The sequence below is a fragment of the Dipteris shenzhenensis genome, chromosome 3 (genome assembly GCF_047967505.1).
Source record: "Dipteris shenzhenensis isolate YYH24624 ecotype China chromosome 3, Dip_SZ_1.0, whole genome shotgun sequence".
In the NCBI taxonomy this organism is placed as follows: Eukaryota; Viridiplantae; Streptophyta; class Polypodiopsida; order Gleicheniales; family Dipteridaceae; genus Dipteris; species Dipteris shenzhenensis.
In genome coordinates, this window is record NC_141598.1 from 51811663 (window position 1) to 51830292 (window position 18630).

Consider the following 18630-nt stretch of genomic DNA (forward strand, 5'->3'; position numbering starts at 1 on the left):
CTCATCTCACTTACCCTTTTTTTTTTTTTAAATAAATGTAGTAACTACCTTAAATTCTAAGAACATGTGTATCTATATTTCTTCATGTCAAATGCTTATACAAACAAATGGGAATCTTGCACTCCACAGAAAATTCACATATGTTTAATCTTAGATTTTTAGTTTCCCTTGCATTCACGTACATGAAATCAAAAAAACAACCATTTACATCAACACATTAGCATCATTAGGACTCACCGTATGTGACTCCTTTAAAATTTTCCGTGAATAGAGAACAGGTGCTGCTGCCATCAAATTCAACGTGAAGGTTCCTGGAAGTTTGGAAAAGTTGAGATTAAAAGTAATTCTTTCGAGGATTTCCTGTTTCCCCAATTTCTCTCCACACTGCCTAAAATATTCATGGAATGAAATGAAATGTCCTATTAATGAAATCAGATGAGCTAACAACATCTGGGCAGCAAAACATAAAACTATTCTTAACTTATTGCAACCAAGTAGCTTTGGTTCCTAAAATAATCAATAGTCTTTTGTAGAAAATTCCAAGCACTTTCATGACCAGGTTTGCATTGTTATCTATTTGATTGAGATGCAACGAGACCGAGAGACCCTATTGACACAGATTAGACAACAGGAAGGTGACAGTGCCACGAGAGACACAGACAGATCAAGCACAGTGACATGTCATAGATTTCCACGCATTTGAGTCAGCCCAAAGACATAGTTGAGTAGAGGAGCAGGAGCTAGCTGATGTGAAGAAGAGATGATGTGGAGGCGTGAAGCCAGAGAAACAGAGACCAGAGGCTGACCAGAGCTTACACGATGGAGGTGCGGGCCATCCCAGCTCTACTCAGAGGGGACCTCAAGAGTCGAGGTGTCATACTCGATATGGCTCACAAAGACCACAGAGAACACACTCCCCACTGCAGCGAGAGACAGCCTGATATTTTCGCATCCTGCAGGAAAGCTGCCAAGGCACCAGGATCATATATGACACTCGATCACATCTCGTGTCATCTCAAGATCTGTAAGTTTTTGCATCCTACCAGCGAGCTGCCATGGCACCAGGATCATATATGACACTCAATCACATCTCATGTCATCTCGAGATCTCCAAGTCTTTGTGTTTTGAATACTAGTTTTTGTGTTTTGAGTTTTGAGTTTTGAGTTTCTTATTATAACAATCAGCCAGTGCCCTAGCAACCCTTTTGCCTCAGCCCATAGTGGCTTGAATGAGTTAACTTTTTCTGATCAGCCTCAGCTTCTTACTCCACCTATCAGGACATACGCTTCGACGGCAATCTCTCACCTATTTACGCAAGCTGTCTGTACATACTTCTCACTTATATTGACTTCATACCCCTATTAGAGGACCGCACTGCCCTGATCACCCGCTCACTACACGAGGCTGCCCTTCACGCTTTCCCTCACACCACTCGCTCCACCCGCCCATCACCACCTGGGGGTGTACCGTGTAATAGTTGGTACGATGATAAGTGTACAGCTTTATGCCGTCAGCTCAAATTCGAAACCAAAAAAAATCTTCCAAACGAACCAGAGACGCTACGCGAGTATCGTTGACTGGTACATAGAAAGAAACTAGATTTCGTTCAGCGGAACGAGGAGGAACTACTGAACAATTTGTTTCATAACAACTCTAAGGACTTTTGGCAGAGATTTCTAGAGAGACGGTCCCCCTCACCACTCACTGACACGCAGGTCTGGTATAACTATGCACGCATGTTTTATGACATCCCAAATCATCCAGTTCCTGACCTCTCATATGTGCCACGCCCCACACCTTGCACCCTCTTCACTAAGGAGGCAATGAAGGATGCCGTAATGAAACTTCATAATGGCCCAGCAAAGGATCATGAGGGGCTATGCACTGACTTCATTGCATATGGGATTAATCTCCTAACCCCGATCTTAGCAAAGCTCTTTAATGAAGTTGTTTGCTTGGGGTCTCCACACACCTGGACCATTAACACTATTTCACCCATCAACAAGGCTAGGGATCCATGAGCCCGGAGAATTACAGGACCATTATGATTGGACATGTCATGTCCAAGATGTATGCATCAGTGCAATATTCTGAAGTCAATGGATTTGCAGAGTGTCGAGGTCTTAGAGCAGCATAACAGGCTGGATTCTGACGTGATCATGGAACCATGGATCACATTCTCACGCTCAGGTGTATCATAGAGGAGGCGAGGGCACAGAAGCAAAGGGTTTACTGTTGCTTTCTGCATTCCGCAAAGCATTTGATACAGTTCCGAGAGCCAGTCTCTTTTGGCGCCTACAGGATTTGGGTTATGACCAAGAGATCATTTGGGCTGTCATGGCACTTTACGAGAGGTCTCACGAAGAGTCCGCGTAGGGTCTAGGTGGACAGAGGAGATCATGAGCACTATTGGGATCAAAAAAGCGTGTCCTTTATCACCTACCCTGTCTGGCCTCTACATTGATGAGCTCGAAACAAGCATGCAGACACGGGAGGATGGATGCTCTCTTACTTGCATGCTAATACAGATATTGTTGTATGCAGATGACATGGCACTTTTGTCTCCTCAGCAGAGGGGCTCCATGGACACCTTGACGCGCTATAGTTTTTCTGAGTCTCATGATTTGAAGGTCAACCTTGGTAAAACCAAGGTTATGATCTTCAATACATCTCGAGCCGCCATGCACCAGGAGCAGTTCATGTTTGATGGATCACCTGTTGAGATAGTTTCGTCATACACGTATCTTGGGGTTGTCTTCTCTGGACCCATCTTCACTATGAGACCTGCGATGCAGGCTCGCTTGGGTAGGGTATACGCTTCATTGGCCAGACTAGAGAGGCAGTGCTTTCGCTCGCACTTTGAAGATCCATGGACCAAGGGGCTGGTTTTTGACTCCTTGGTCCGCCCAGCAGGGATGTATGGCAGCCCTTGAACTTGTCATATATAGAGTGGGCTTGTGTGGAGCGGCTACAAGTTCTCATGCTATCACGGGTGATTCGCAATAAGCCATCTGTTTCTCACCAGATCATTCAGGCTGAGTTTGGGCCATCCCCATTACAGCTAGATGCTGCATTTCAGGTCATCGTGCATCTGTATCGAGTCAAGGAGTACGGGGATTACAATTCTGGACGCAGCAAACTACCATGGCTAGCATTGTCCTCCTCTATGTCACTCTCAGCAGGAGGTGACCACAGATGCTTGTATGCACGTACCGAGAGATGGTTTAAGCGACTGGGGCTCCACATGGATAGACTCTCTCCCTCCCAGTACAGTATGGACGCTCCGATTTCTCCCCTTCAGTCACACGAGGTCAACCAAGTAATCCGTGAGGTATCTTACAGCTACACACATTCCGGACCTGGTTGGGACCGAGCGAGCTTCCAAGGAAGCTCAGCTTCTACAGAGATCATTGCTTGCATATCACAGAGGAGGGTTTCATTGACCCACCAGGATACACCAAATCCACTTACCCCACTCACTGAGATCTCTATTGGGCAGTTTTGGGTCTCTTCACATACACTTCATATCGAGAGCAGCACAGCAAAGGGCCTACCCAGGGAGAGGCGCATATGCACATTATGTGACACACAGGAGGTTGAGACGGAGGAGCACTTCATCTTCAGATGTCTTGTTAACTATGAGATCCGAGAGCGTTTCTACTACCTCTTCAGCGATATCTCTGGGGTTTTGTCCCGATTCCTCTTCTATCTAGACCAAAGATGCTTGCCGGCCTTCATTCATGAGGCAGTCACGCACCACGAGAGGCTACTTCGATCACAGAGACAAGAGCAGACTTCTTCCTTGGCAGATCTATCTCAGATTTCTACCACGGAGTTCTTCCAGCCAGATCACACGAACCCCCATGATGCGAGGCCTCGACATGATCGTGACCCAGAGCGAGTGACTTGACAGCTTAGACAGAGGGTTGATGCACAGATTACCCTTGGGGATATCCCCTCTCTCTTCAGAGTCAGAGCCCAGCCGACAAGGGTTATTGTAACCCTTGTTAGGCACAGAGCTATGACCAGAGACATCACAGGCCACACCCGTGAGCAGCCGACAACACTCTATCGCCAATTTCATGCCTCCATTGCTCCCACCCACCGTGATGCCCTAATGTTGGTGATGACGATGAGGAGGAGAAGATTGATATGTAGTCCACAACTGACATGACTATGTTGTACTTAGTACTATCATTTTGCATTTTTTACACTCTACATTGGTGTGGATGCTCGTTTAGTAGCTCCACCCCCACAGCTCGTTTGTACCAGGATTTTCACAGTCTCATAGACCCATCGGTCTTCCAAACACTTTAATAAACCCTCCCTCCCTCCCTCCCTCCCTCCCCCCCCCCCCCCTCTCTCTCTCTCTCTCTCTCTCTCTCCCCCCCTCCCCCCCCATTCACTGTAGCTCTCCATTAGCCCGTTGTTCAGCCTTTCCGTTAGCTCGTCTGCCCATCCCGTCACTCAGCCTGCCGTTCAGCCGCCCGTCCATCCCGTCGACTAGGCCGTCACTCAACCCGTTACTCAATCATCTACTCATCCCGTCGACTTTTTGTTCATCCTGTCACAAACTCTCCCGTAGCCCTCCCATAACCTCCATCGACTCAGGCAGATCGTCTCTCAACAAGGCGTTATACAGCACAAGTGACGGGTCTCCGTCGAAGGATCCAGTCACCTCAGGCTGGGCTGAACCCTTGGCCCAGCTGGGGGGTTAGCCTTAGCAAAGGGGCATCTGTTCAGTTGAAGGTCAATATGGAATTTTCCCAAGACAAAACTCTTAGCCTCTACCCCAACCAGCAAGCCATCATACTCTGCTATTGGAGCAACACCTAGCCCCTACACATTGACTTATAAGTGAAGCATTGGTACAGATCCACATGAGCAGATTTACTATCTACAACAGGAAATAAGAGAACTCAAACTCATGGTTGCAGCATTCGGGAAGAAAGTAAAGGAGATGGAAAGCAATGGCAAGAAAGAGATCATACAGGAGGTATACAGATACACAGTGAAGCAGCACCTGCACCACAATTGGTGACCAAAGTCCAGGACATGGTCACCAATCAAATCAAGTCGATAAAAGAAGAATTCTCAGCAACAATGGACAATAAAATCAACCAAAGCAAAGTATATGGAGAAGTCCAAGAGCAAGAAAAGAGGTCTGCTAATGCCCGGTGTCTATGCATTGGAGGACTACCTGAAGATTGGCATGAAAGGAACCTGGCAAAAAATAGTATTATTATTATAGCAGCAACCCCTCAGATTGAGTGGGACTTGAAGGAAATATCTAGTGTTGCACGAATTGGGACATAAGCTGAAATGCTTCTCAATGATAGGAGGGCACGAAGCAAGATTCTCATGTAAACCAATCAGCTGAGAGGTATCAAGATATGGATCTTGGAGTAGCTCACCCCAACTCAACTCAAGATGAAAGCCATAGAATTGAACAAAGTGAAGGACGTCTGCAAAGAAGGAAAATGGGATGTCTACAGAGATGGAAAAGCACTTATCAAAGAGTTTAAATCCAAACCCAAGGACTATCGTTCTTAAACTAATGTAACACAGGCCAATTATCTTACTTAGTATATTGTAGCTAATCTATAATAACTTTGGGAGTAGTATATGCAATTCCAAGAGACCCTCAGTGTATAACTAATGTTGGTGTTTATCCTTTTGTGTGTGCTTTGTCTTGTAGCCCCATGAGGACTTTTGCTACTTTCCTCCGGATACATCATCCTATGCACGTGAGGTTGCCACAAAAAGGAACAGCCCGTATGAGAGTATACATGATGATATCATAGAGTTCTCTAGACAAGGTGACACCCTCCTCCTTGGTGACTTCAATGCACGCACACGGTACAACCAGGTGGGACTACTGGACTTTGCATCCGATTCTCTCATAGTACCAAAGTTAGATGCAGCTAAGCTCGGGATAGTGAGACACTCAACAGATGCCCCACACGTGACAGGGTATGGGCGGCACCTACTTGGTGATGGAAGCAGTATATGATCTGATCATATTCAACGGCCTCCAAAGATGGACTCACTTGGTTTGCAAGCACACTGGACTACCTGATGGGCTCCCTTGCCTTCGCATCTCAGATTCACAACTTTGCAGTACCCCTCCCCCACTCGGTGCAGATCACTCATACCTGACATTCTGTATTTCCACCACCAGGCCAGTCACAGAGAGAGTCCTCCATGCGCCCACTCGGACCCATGTTCACTTTGATCGGACTCTCGATCCAGTGTACGTGAGTCACTTAGCTCGAGAGCTCCTAACCCTACACGGAGCGAAGGTAGACCTTGCTCAGGTTTCAGCCACTTTGGCTTCAGTGGTACATGAGGCTGCCATCATATCTTTCCCTACGACTCGCCCCACACATGCCCAGCCTAGGAAGATGCCTCAGAACCCCTAGTATGATGATGAGTGTAAGGAGATGAGAGCTCACCTTACACGCAAGCAGTCCCTGGGACACCTGACCTCATCTGAGGTGCATCGCGTCTCACATCGGATGACACGACGTAAGCGGACTTTCCTCAGTCGGTCACAGGATTGATAAGGTGGTGTAAGGAGATGAGAGCTCACCTTACACGCAAGCAGTCCCTGGGACACCTGACCTCATCTAAAGCGCATCGCATCTCACGTCGGATGACACGACGTAAGCAAACTTTCCTCAGTCGATCGCAGAATTGATGAGGTGGTCGGATCCGTTCGAGGGGGTCGGACCCGACTATCGGCTGGGGACTCCTATCAGAGGGCAAACAATATCCCAGGTCAGATGCCACCAGATATGTCCTCTATGCCCATACCCACTACTTGTCACTTGTTTCTTTTTTTTCAAGAAAAGTACTTCATTAAGTATGAATAAAAACCACAGAGCAAGCTCAAGTGCGGGAGTACATCATGTCAAGCATGAGAAAAAAACAGCTCAGAATGAGCAAACAAAAAGCCAAAGTGGCGGCCGGAAATGCCACCTCATCCCTGAAGGAGAGTTAGAGAAGAAAGGACAATCCTTCCAGACTCTGAGGAAAGCAACCCTCCTAGCAGTAGCAGTCCCGGAGGTTCCTTGTATGATCGCCCAAATGGCCATCAAAGTGTGTATAGTATCTGCCCAGATATTGGCCATAGTCTAAGAAGGGTGAACTTGGGAGTCCTCCAAAGCCTCTGTACATCTGGCTCTCCAAATATGCCATGCTAAGATACTAGCCAGAATCTCCGAAGATGTGTCTACAGAAGCGTGGGGAGCTCTGAATGGAGTAAACCGAACATCTCAGAGGGAGCATGACTCCACAAGATGTCGTCGAACAAAGAAAGTTGTGTCTGTGTCATGTCCCTCTAAGAAATCCTGTGGACCAATGAGTGACAACCAAGCCATTGACCCCCAGGTCATGAAGAAGGGTGCTCTATGAAAAGTGCAAAGTATCCTAGCAACACTCTTCCAAACCATCCTCGCCTGAGAGCACTCCCAAAGACAGTGCTGAACTGACTCAACTGCTGAGTGGCATCGAGGACAAGTAGGGTCAGCCCTGAACCTGGATCTCCACAGGTTCACTGCAATCCCTCCATGAATAGTAAGCCAGATGAATAACGTGACTTTCCTATTCCTGAGGGATTTCCAAAGTCTCCTCTAAAAGTTTTTCTGCATCTCTGCAGAAATCTGAAAAGTATCCCAATGAGGAGCTCTAGAGGGCCTCCAACGTCTACAACTGAGCTGGAATCTCCTCGCATTTCTTACCATGTAACAAAAGAAGGGGATGCTCTTCTCTCGGTGCCCTGCAACTATCCACTCCCATTCCCCTGGATCCCACTACAAAGATCTAATAGGGGAACCTCCATACAACCAAAGCCTCCAAGATCCAATAGCCAGGAGAACGGGGTCTGGATCAAGATACCACTGTGAGTCTCTACCCATCTCCATGTATCCTGCAATCCTGACAGGCTGAAAAGGAGCCTCCAAAAGAATGTCCTCTAAAGATCTGTGGAGTCTGCCTCCTGCATGAACCTGAAAGACAAGGGTATCCTCATGTGCATCCCGCAAGGCTATAACCTGCAGAGGGATACCTGTCCTTGAAAAAACCTCCAACCAAATGGACTCAGAAATAGGCAAAGGAATGCCCTCCTTCGTCTGCACAAAACATAAGGAATGCCCTCCTTCGTCTGCACAACCGGAGAGCACCAGACCATGAGGGGCTACGTACATTGCACTTTGCACATGGACAGGAGGCCTTGGCCCCGGTTCTAGCGTAGTTGTTCAACCATGCGTGTCACGGATTTCCACCTACTTGGAGCACTACCACCATTGTACCGATACATAAGGCAAGAGACCCCACGGATACTGGGAACTACCACACTATCATGATTGGCCACACTTTGGCTAAGATTTACGAACCGATATTGGAGAGGGTGCAACAGTTATACAAAGGACCATGGACAGCGGGCTCTTGGGCAGGCGAGCTTCCAGAGACAGCATTCCACACTGGACCATTTATGTTTGGCCAGCCTACTATCAGATCCGAGGGTGATACCACTGTCTCTTTCAGGAGAGACTCGGTTTCGGACCGATACATTTCCCCAATCAGGTTTGCATTGGTCTCTATCTAATTGAGATGCGGAGACACAGATTCCCTCGTGTCGACAAGCAAGAGATCAGCTATAGCCAATGCCTCAGGACATCAAGCTAGACCGAGCATAGACACGCGTCACTAATTTTTACGCATCCGAGTTAGCACCAGATAAGATCGTGGGGGAGGAGCTCGAGTAGATGAGAGCACTATGGATCAGCAGCGAGGCCCATCACAAGGATGTGGCTGGGCGAGAGACACGAAGACCACACACAACACGTGGGACGACTAGCGCACACACGATTGAGGTTCGACCTATCTCAGCCCTCCTCAAAGGAGACCGCCAGAGACGAGGCATTACTCTTAATGTAGCCCATCAGATACAGAGATCCATGAGATCGCGCCTCCCGCCACTGCAGGAGATGGCCCAACAGACACAGATACTCTTTGCATCAGATCAGAGGACCACCACGGAGCCGGGCTATATAGAGCCTCCAGATGTACTTGGAGCTCTGGTTCTTAACAGTTGATTGCTCTTGTTTTTCCTACTATATTTTGTACTAGCTTTTTGCACATTTGCATTTTAGCACTTAGTACTCAGCAAGGGCCTTAGTTAGCCCTTTGCTTTAGCCCCCAGTGGTTTGTATGGGTTACATATTGTTAGAATTATAGATATAATTCAGCAGTGACCAATGTAATTTAATAAGCTAGTTAGGGGCACTTTTCCCTCTTTAAGAGGTTTTTCCCCCTAACCGCAGTTAGTTCACTAACTATGGTTAGTGACTACTAAGGTTTTGTCACTAGGACAAAACCTTATCTCTCACTCTTTGAGTTGTACTCTTTACACTCTTCTATTGCAACTCAGCTCTCAAGCTCTCACTCTCTTGCTCTCTCTCTCTCCGCAATCTCTCACATTTGGTATCAGAGCAGGCTGATCCTACTCCCTACTCCTTCCTCGTTGAGCTCTTGCCTCCAGCCCAAGCTCCTTGTGCCCGTACAGTTCGTGCACCTGCTGCTTCATCCTGCCGTCCGTACCAGCTCAAAGTTTGACCCGTACCTGCTCAAAGCAGTCAAACGACTGTCCATACAGTCCGTACGACTGTACGGAGTCCGTACCATGCGCCACTCGCCTGTACCTGCCCGTACTCAGCCGTACCCACCGTACATGCACATTCTGTACCGATCGTACCTTCCGCATCGTCGTCCGTACGTTCGCCATACATTTCATATTGCCTTTGCGTATACGTAGTCCGCATCAGCACGTACCTCTTCCGTACTGGATCTGTGTTTCCATACCGCACGTGTGGCGCCGTACATTTGCAGTCCTCCGTACATCGATGGATGCCGGTTGCCCTACAGTACGTACGGTTGTTCACAATCTTCCGTACATTTCCATACAAACTGCCGTACAGACTGACTGACAGTTTCGTACTATCTGTCCGTACAGTTTGCAAGTGATCTTAGCCAGGCACATCTTGCAAACAGCCATTGTTTGGCTCAGTTTTTTGGAAGAATTTGGGGCATCCTGTTTGTTGCAGACATTGCAATCAATTTGTAGTTTCGGAGCTACACTTGGAGCAAACATTGCAGATTTGGTCTGAAATTTGGGGCTTTCAACTGAAATTGCAAAATTTGGGGCTTTCTGAGCTTATGCCCCTCTCTGGTTGCAATTTCAAGCTCAAAATTTGCGGCTTTTGTTTCTGCAGTACAATTTCTTGAAGAAATTTGGGGATTTTGTGATTACACTGCAATTTTGCAGTAAAATTTGGGGCTTTTGCAAACAGAGGGTAATTCTTGCAACATTTGGGGCTTTTGATCAATTTGCCCCTTTCTGGTTGCAATTTCGGGCCTATTTTGGGGCTTTTGTGTTGGGAGAGCAATTTCTGGAGATTTCAGTTCATACTACCTTTCTTGAAGTGTTTTGCAGCACTTTTGGCAGATTCTGGAGAGTTTTTTATGCTTGGACAGATTTCTGACAGTGCAAGTATAAAAATCTGAGTTGCATTTACAGCCAATGCTTGGCTGTGTTTTTTGGGAGTTGTGCATTTCATTCCCAGTAAGGGAATTCAGTTTTGTATCTGCTTAAATCTCTTTCTCAGATATGGCCCAGCAAAATCAGAATGACTTCCAGTTCAGTGGTCTTTCACAGGAAGACAAGTTGGATGGTACCAACTACTCCCTCTGGAGTTTTATGGTATGCAATATTCTGATTTCTAGCAATTTATGGGATTATGTGAATGGGGGTGAGATCCAACCAGCAGGTATGGCACCTAATACCCCTCCTCAGCAAGGTGGAAGAGGTCGTGCACAGGGTGCAGCTGCAAAACAAGTTGTTGGTGCAGCTATAGCCACTACTCCAGAGCAAAAGAGATGGGATTCACGGGATGCCTTAGCTTTGTCATGCATCTCTCTTTCAATGAAAAGATTTATCATTCCGCATATCCGGTCGTGTAAGACCTCGAAGGCAGCGTGGGATATTTTAGAAAGCATGTATGCAGCCCAGAATGATGCAAGGGTATCTTTCTTGAAAAGAGAGTTGAGTAATACACATATGGAAGAGGGTGACTCCATGTCAGTCCACCTCACAAAGCTACAGGATCTCAGAGAGCAATTATTAAACATAGATGAGATTATTCCTGATTCAGAGATGATTACTACCACTCTGAATTCTCTTCCTGAGTCTTATCTCAGCTTTCATACCTCGCTGAACTTATCATTGAGGGGGGGTGCAAATCCTCTCACTTTTCATGAGTTGATAGGACTTCTGCTTCAGGAAGAGCAGACTAGGAAAAACTTGGCTTCACGTGCAGGTGAACAAGCTATGCTCTCAAAGTTTAAATCAAAAACAATGGGACAGGCAAAGACATCAGTAAATCAGCCTTCCAGTGGGTCAGGACAGCCTTCACAAAAGGCTAAAAATGATGCAAGTAAGCCCAAGAAGAAGGGTTTTTGTCACTACTACAAAAAGCCAGGTCATCACATTGCAGAATGCAGGAAAAGGCTTGCAAAAGACAAGAAAAACAGCTCCGGTATGGCTGTTTCAGATTCAGCTCCTCATGCATCTAACAGTGGGGATGCTGCAGCCAACTTTGTTGGACAGGATTATGCCTTTTTATCTTGCATTTCAGATCCTAGGCTGGCTGCTCTAGATGCTCGGGATAGTACGGCCACTTGTAATGATGATACATATGCATTTTTGACTTGTAGTTATGACTCTTCTATGGATGCAACTGCTTTCAGTGTCAATGAAACACTGAACACTTGGTATTTTGACAGTGGTGCATCCAAGCACATCACTTCTAGGAAGTTTCTTTTTACTTCCTTGCATCCACCTCCCGTTGGTAAGAAAGTCACTTGTGCCAATAACTCATCACATTCAGTACGTGGCACAGGAGATGTTGAGCTTACTGCCATTGATGGCTCAATTTTCAGACTTTCAGATGTCTTATATGTGCCTGGTATCACCAAAAATCTTCTTTCAGTGTCCACTCTTAACAGAGCTGGATTTCAGGTCATCTTTGAGGATGACAAATGTGCTGTCCGAGACAGGGAAGATGATTATGCCTTAAGATTATCTGGTACTCTGCTGCGTGGGCTTTTTCAGCTTGATCTTTTTGAGAAAAGAGCAGCCCATGCTCTTGCAGTTTCTACCCCTACTGCTGCCATGCAGAATGCAGAATTATGGCATGCCCGATATGGCCACATGCATTACAACAGCTTGATGACACTTCAGAAGCATTCTATGGTTGATGCATTTCCACCTCTTGAGATACCTCCTCCACATGCTTGTGAAGGGTGCATTTTAGGCAAGATGCATAGATTCCCCTTCAAAAAGGATGGTTCAATTAAAGCTGTCTGCAAATTACAGCTTATACACAGTGATGTCTGTGGTCCCATGAGGACTCCATCATTGGGTGGTCATCTCTACTTTGTTACCTTTATTGATGATTACTCCAGTTTCACTTGGGTCTTTGGGCTGAAGCGCAAATCAGAAGTGTTCATGGTATTTAAACACTTTTCAGCCATGGTTGAAAATGAAACCGGACTCAAAATACAGACATTGCGCACAGATAGAGGTGGGGAATACTTGTCTGCAGATTTTGATGCTTTTCTAAAAGGCAAGGGTATTTGCATCAGCTCACAGTCAGGCTGACCCCTCAACAAAATAGCAAAGCTGAGAGGAAAAATAGAACTCTCATGGAGATGGACAGATGTATGCTGAAAAGCAAACACATGCCTCACAAATTCTGGCTTGAGGGTTTGATGTGTGCCAATTACATTTTGAATCGGGCTCCCACTAAGGCTTTAAAAACAAAAACTCCCTATGAGGTCTGGAATGGGAGAAAGCCTTCAGTGGATCATTTCCGAGTCTTTGGATGCCTTGCTTATGCTCATGTGCCAGTTGAATTTAGGCACAAGTTGTCAGATAAAGCCATTAAGTGCATATTTGTTGGGTACAGTGCAGAAAGCAAGGGGTACCGTCTCTACAATCCTGCTACACACAAGATCATAGTCAGTAGAGATGTGATATTTGCAGAAAATTCAGCTCACACTCAGGCTGAATTTCAAATGCCTTCTTCTTCAGAGGATGTCTTTGAGGGGTTACTACCCAATGCCTTGGGTTCCCCTGCTGATATTTCTGATGCAAATCAGAATTTACAGCCACCTCCCGATGCTTTAGTTCCGCCACAGGATGTCTTGCCACCTCCACAGGCAGTGGAACAGGTGGTGCAGCAAGAAATTGCAGACATACATGCAGCAAAAACAGTCCCAAACTGGCTGTTACAGACTCTTAGGGAGAGTAAAATTGATGCTCCGTTACCTGGCAGGACTCGCAGTGCAGCAAGGCACATGGAAGGTGCTAATTCAATGGAATCAGCATATGCAGGTACTCAGCAAAGGACAATGTGCATTGGATGAATGCCATGCACGATGAGTTGCAGTCCATTGAAAAAAATCAGACTTGGGATGTTGTAGACTTGCCACCAGGTAAACATGCCATTGGCACACGATGGGTTTTCAAGGTCAAACGGAAGCCAGATGGCTCCATTGAAAAATACAAGGCAAGGCTGGTTGCTAAAGGCTATGCTCAAAAAAAGGGCATAGATTATGAGGAGACATTCGCTCCTACATCCCGGATGACCACCATCCGATCAGTTATTGCAATGGCTGCACATTTTGAGTGGAATGTTCATCAGTTGGACATAAAAACAGCCTTCTTAAATGGAGACTTGCTGGAAGAGGTGTATGTCAAACAACCTCCAGGCTTTGAAATTACAGCAAATGCACTTCAAGTATGCAAGCTAAACAAAGCTTTATATGGGCTGAAACAGGCCCCTCGTGCATGGTATGCCAAGATTCATGCCTTTTTGACCAGCGAGGGGCTGCACAATAGTCCTACTGAGAGCACCCTCTACATCAAGATGGATGGGGGGGAAATTTTAGTCATCCTTCTTTATGTCAATGACTTACTGCTCACAGGGTCCAATGAAGACAAAATTGCAGATTTCAAAGCTGATTTGCAGACCAACTTTGACATGTCAGATTTGGGGCTGCTTCACTTTTATTTGGGGATCCATTTCTCTCATGAGAGACGTGGCACTGTTACGACTCAGTCCAAGTATGTGCAGAAACTCTTGGACAGATTTAACATGCATGATTGTAAGCCCATAGCCACTCCCATGAAGCCGGGGCTGAAACTCACAATGCATGATGCAGGAGAATTAGTTGATGCCACACTTTACAGTCAGGCTGTTGGATGCCTCATATATCTCTGCAACACTAGACCTGATATTCAGTTTGCAGTATCTCAGGTGAGCAGGTACATGCACAGCCCAAAAACTATGCATTGGCAGGCAGTTAAGCGCATCTTCCGTTATTTGCAGGGCACAAAGTCTTTTGGCTTGCTATTTCCCAGGGGGGGTGACTTGCAGATGCATGCCTACAGTGATTCAGATTGGGCTGGTGATTATGACACTAGGCAGTCCACTAGTGGCAATTGTTTCTTTTTGGGTAAATCGTGCATTTCCTGGCTAAGCAAGAAACAATCTACAGTGGCTACCTCATCATGTGAAGCTGAGTACAGGGCAGCTTTCACAGCAACAGTTGAATGTGTCTGGCTGCGACGTCTATTTGCTGATCTTCATCTGTCTTTGGAGGGTCCTTCTCCAATTCTCACTGATAGTCAGAGTGCCATTGCAGTGGCAAAGAATCCAGTGTTTCATGCTCGCACGAAGCACATTGAGGTTCACTATCGCTACGTCAGAGAGAAGTTGCATGCAGGAGAGATCAGTATGATCTTTGTGTCCACACATGACAACGTTGCAAATATTTTCACCAAAGCACTACCACGTGAAAAGTTTGAGGCATTTCGCAGTGCCCTGAACTTATATCCGTTTGGTGATTGATCAGCCTTGTACATGACATTGGCACTGCAGGGGGGTGTTAGGATTATAGATATAATTCAGCAGTGACCAATGTAATTTAATAAGCTAGTTAGGGGCACTTTTCCCTCTTTAAGAGGTTTTTCCCCCTAACCGCAGTTAGTTCACTAACTATGGTTAGTGACTACTAAGGTTTTGTCACTAGGACAAAACCTTATCTCTCACTCTTTGAGTTGTACTCTTTACACTCTTCTATTGCAACTCAGCTCTCAAGCTTTCAGCTCTCAAGCTCTCACTCTCTTGCTCTCTCTCTCTCCGCAATCTCTCGCACATATATCTTGTATCTTGTCTCATAGACCCACGAGGTCTCCTGAAGACGTTAATACCCCTCTCTCTCTCTCTCGCTCTCTCTCTCTCTCTCTCTCTCCACCACACCATACTCAATCATGCTTCTTGAAACTGGTTCCAGACCCATTGAGCTGAGAGCACTGGAAAGAGTCTTCAAATATATAAAGAGGATTCAAGATATGCAAGCACATAGGCTACCAAAGAGAGCATGGGAGGCAAGCAAGAGACCTCAAAAAACAAACAAGAGCAAGATGCTATCATCTGGATGGGGGTATGACATTAAAGGCTGGTTCCAAAGATGGGAAGTTGCTTCTTACCTAGATGCAATGCCAAGGGAAGAGGAGAAAAGGACATTTTCTACAGCCCTTTTAGAAGCACTACACAGTAAATGGCAATCATCGAAGAAAAGGACCAAATATGAATATTATTGTGAGAATATCAACCCCAACTATTGGACCACATACTCTCAGAAAGAGAACAAAGCACACAAATATATATGCACACCTATCTCTCTCAAGGCAAGAAGAAGCATCGCAATCATCCGAACTCGATCACACTCCCTAGAAGTGGAGAAAAAAGCATGGGAAGGAGTATCAAGGGAACAAAGACTCTGCCAGCTATGCAACTTAGATGAAGTGGAAAATGAGGCACATGTTCTTTTGACATGTCCACGATATGAGCATCTAAGAGAAGATTTCAGCAATGTCACGCAGCATCACAACAGTTTGGAGAGCTTGCTTTCCCATCCTCACCTCGCAGCCTTGGGCAATTACATTACCAAGGTCCTTGCATACCGTGACCAATGTATTACACAGGTAGCAACATGCTAGCTGTCCACTCCACCCTTCTTCAAAGAAGGAGACTTTTTGTAACATTCCATTGGGTCCCATGGGTCGATTTCAGGCCCCCAGAGGACAATAATAATACTTTCTCTCTCTCTCTCTCTCTCTCTCTCTCTCTCTCTCTCTCTCTCTGCAAAGGGGAGCAAACAAGTGGGCCTACTTGACTTTGGATCAAATCCCCTTGGAGTACCAGAGATTTACCCGGTTGAGCTTGGGATAGTGAGACACTCTAAGGATGCACCACATGTGGCAAGGTATGTGCGGCACTTTATTGGAGATGGGAGCAGTACATGGCATAACGGTCTTTAGAGATGACCATTATCCAGAGGACTCACCTCCCACATGGAGGAGGGACCAGCACAAGGGAATACCTAATAGGCTCCCCAACCGTGAGTCGTACCGTAGTTGCTTGAGACATTGTGAAGATAGGGCTTGTGAAAATTGCTCCCAAGTATGTGTAGGACTGCACTATCTCCACTGGCTCAGCACAGCAGGTGAAGCTGTGTCGATGAAGCACTGTGCATGAGGTGTTGAAGGTCATCCCAAGGTTGACTATCAGGTCGCTCTCTCTCCAGAAAACCTCCAGGGCCTCTAAGTGCCTATGCGAGCCCTTTGGTGAAGATGATATGAGGACTATGTCATCGGCATATAGCAATATCTATATCATGAGGTCAGCTAGAAGCGATCCTTCACCCCCTAGGTAGTCTATGAAAGATGTGATGTTCTCTCTATCCCACTCTCCATCCCCCTCTTTCTATCCCCATCTCCATCTCTATTTTTCCCTCCCCCTCCCTTTGTGTCCCTGACTGCTCTCTCTCTCTCTCTCTCTCTCTCTCTCTCTCCATCTCTCTCTCTCTATTCATACATCTAACTCTGTCTCATGGTCGAGTGCATTATTTATATGGGGTTAAAGGTCACTATGCCTTTACCCCGGTTCATACTGCAACTACATGAGTTTGTTGTTCCTTCCCTCCCACTCCACACAGACCGCTCCTACCTAGCATTCAGTATATCAACCGCCATGTCAGATATATGACAGGACCCACCTGAGCCCACCCGTGTGCAAATACATTTTGACCATGCTCTTGATGCAATCATCGTGAGCCACCTATCTTGTGAGCTACTAACCTTCCCGACTTTTGCGAGTACGAGAATTTTCGCAGCCCACATGAGTGTCTTTTGATTTTGAGATCAAGTACTAGTTTTGAGTTTTGAGTTCAGCATAGAACTCAACAAGGGCCTTAGCGAGCCCTTTGCTTCAGCTCGTAGTGGCTTGTATGAGTTATCATGGATTCTACTTTGTCTCAGAGGCCCAACTAGAGAGAGATTGTCGCCAGGCACATTCTCAGGATTCACCAACGAAGAGCTAGCTCTTCGACACTTTAGTGCGGCCGACTGCCATGTATGCAGCACCCTTCGTGGGGCATGATCTCCCGAGGACAAAGTGGAGGAGATTTGAGCGGCTACAGGTGACTATGGGATCTAGGATGATTCAGAGTAAGCCCTCAGTCCCACATGAGATAGTACAAGCAAAGTTCGCCATGACACCTCTCCAGATTGATGCCATCTTTCAGAGAGTAACATTCATTCACAGAGTTTGGGACTTACCTCAATGGAGATTGCTCAGGCTGGCCCTGGAGTCAACCAGACGCCTAGCAACGAGTGGGGTTGACACATGGTATGCACGTATATCCGCATGGTTTGCCAAGCATGGTATCCAAATGGACACACTTCCCCCCTTTCAATACAGTATGGACGCGCCACCTGAGTAGATCCCAGGAGATGAGATCAACCATATCATATGGTTAGATCTTCTCCAGCTCCATACATCTCGAACTTAGGAGCTCTCCACCAAGATCCAATTCTATTGCGACAACTTCCTGAGAGAGTACCGAAGGAGGGATTCATTATCAGACCCCAATATCTCAAGGACAGAGGAGTCTCACATGCACTGAGGATTGCCATTGGACAGATGCGGGTTTCATCCCATCCATCAGCTGAGGACCAAGGCGGGGAGAGACACGGGTATACCCAGAGAGCAGCGCATCTGCATGTTATGCACACTATGGGTGGTTGAAAGAAAGAAAGAAAGTTTATTAAAGTCTTCGGAAGACCGACGGGTCTATGAGACTGTGAAAATCCTGATACAACGAGCTGTGGTAGTGGAGCTACTAAACAAGCATCCAAATGCAAAAAATGCAGAATGGCAATACTACGCCCTAAGTATAACATAGTCATGTCGATGGTCGACTATATATCAATCTCAGCATCATCATCAATATCATCATCATCCCCAGCAACAGCAAGATATCAGGATGGATGAGGCAGTGGAAACATGAAGTCGGCAATAGAGTGCTGTCAGCCACTCAGAGATGCGGTCCTGGCACGTCTCCTGGTCGTAGCTCTGCGTCTAACCAGGGCTACTGTAACCCCCGTCGGTCGGGCTCCGACTCTAAACAAGGAGGGGATGTCTCCAAGTGTGATCTGT

The 18630-nt window shown here is 46.4% G+C and overlaps 1 protein-coding gene across 3 annotated transcripts in view; it reads right to left on the reverse strand.

The window, feature by feature from the left end:
* LOC147903974 (arginine biosynthesis protein ArgJ family) overlaps positions 1-18630 on the reverse strand; it is a 158821-nt gene that overhangs the window by 115481 nt on the left and 24710 nt on the right. For all 3 annotated transcript variants that reach the window (XM_087369666.1, XM_087369657.1, XM_087402467.1), the window contains exon 4: positions 238-311. In XM_087369666.1, coding sequence (XP_087225792.1) covers positions 238-311 — 74 coding nt within the window. The remainder of the gene's footprint in view (positions 1-237; positions 312-18630) is intronic.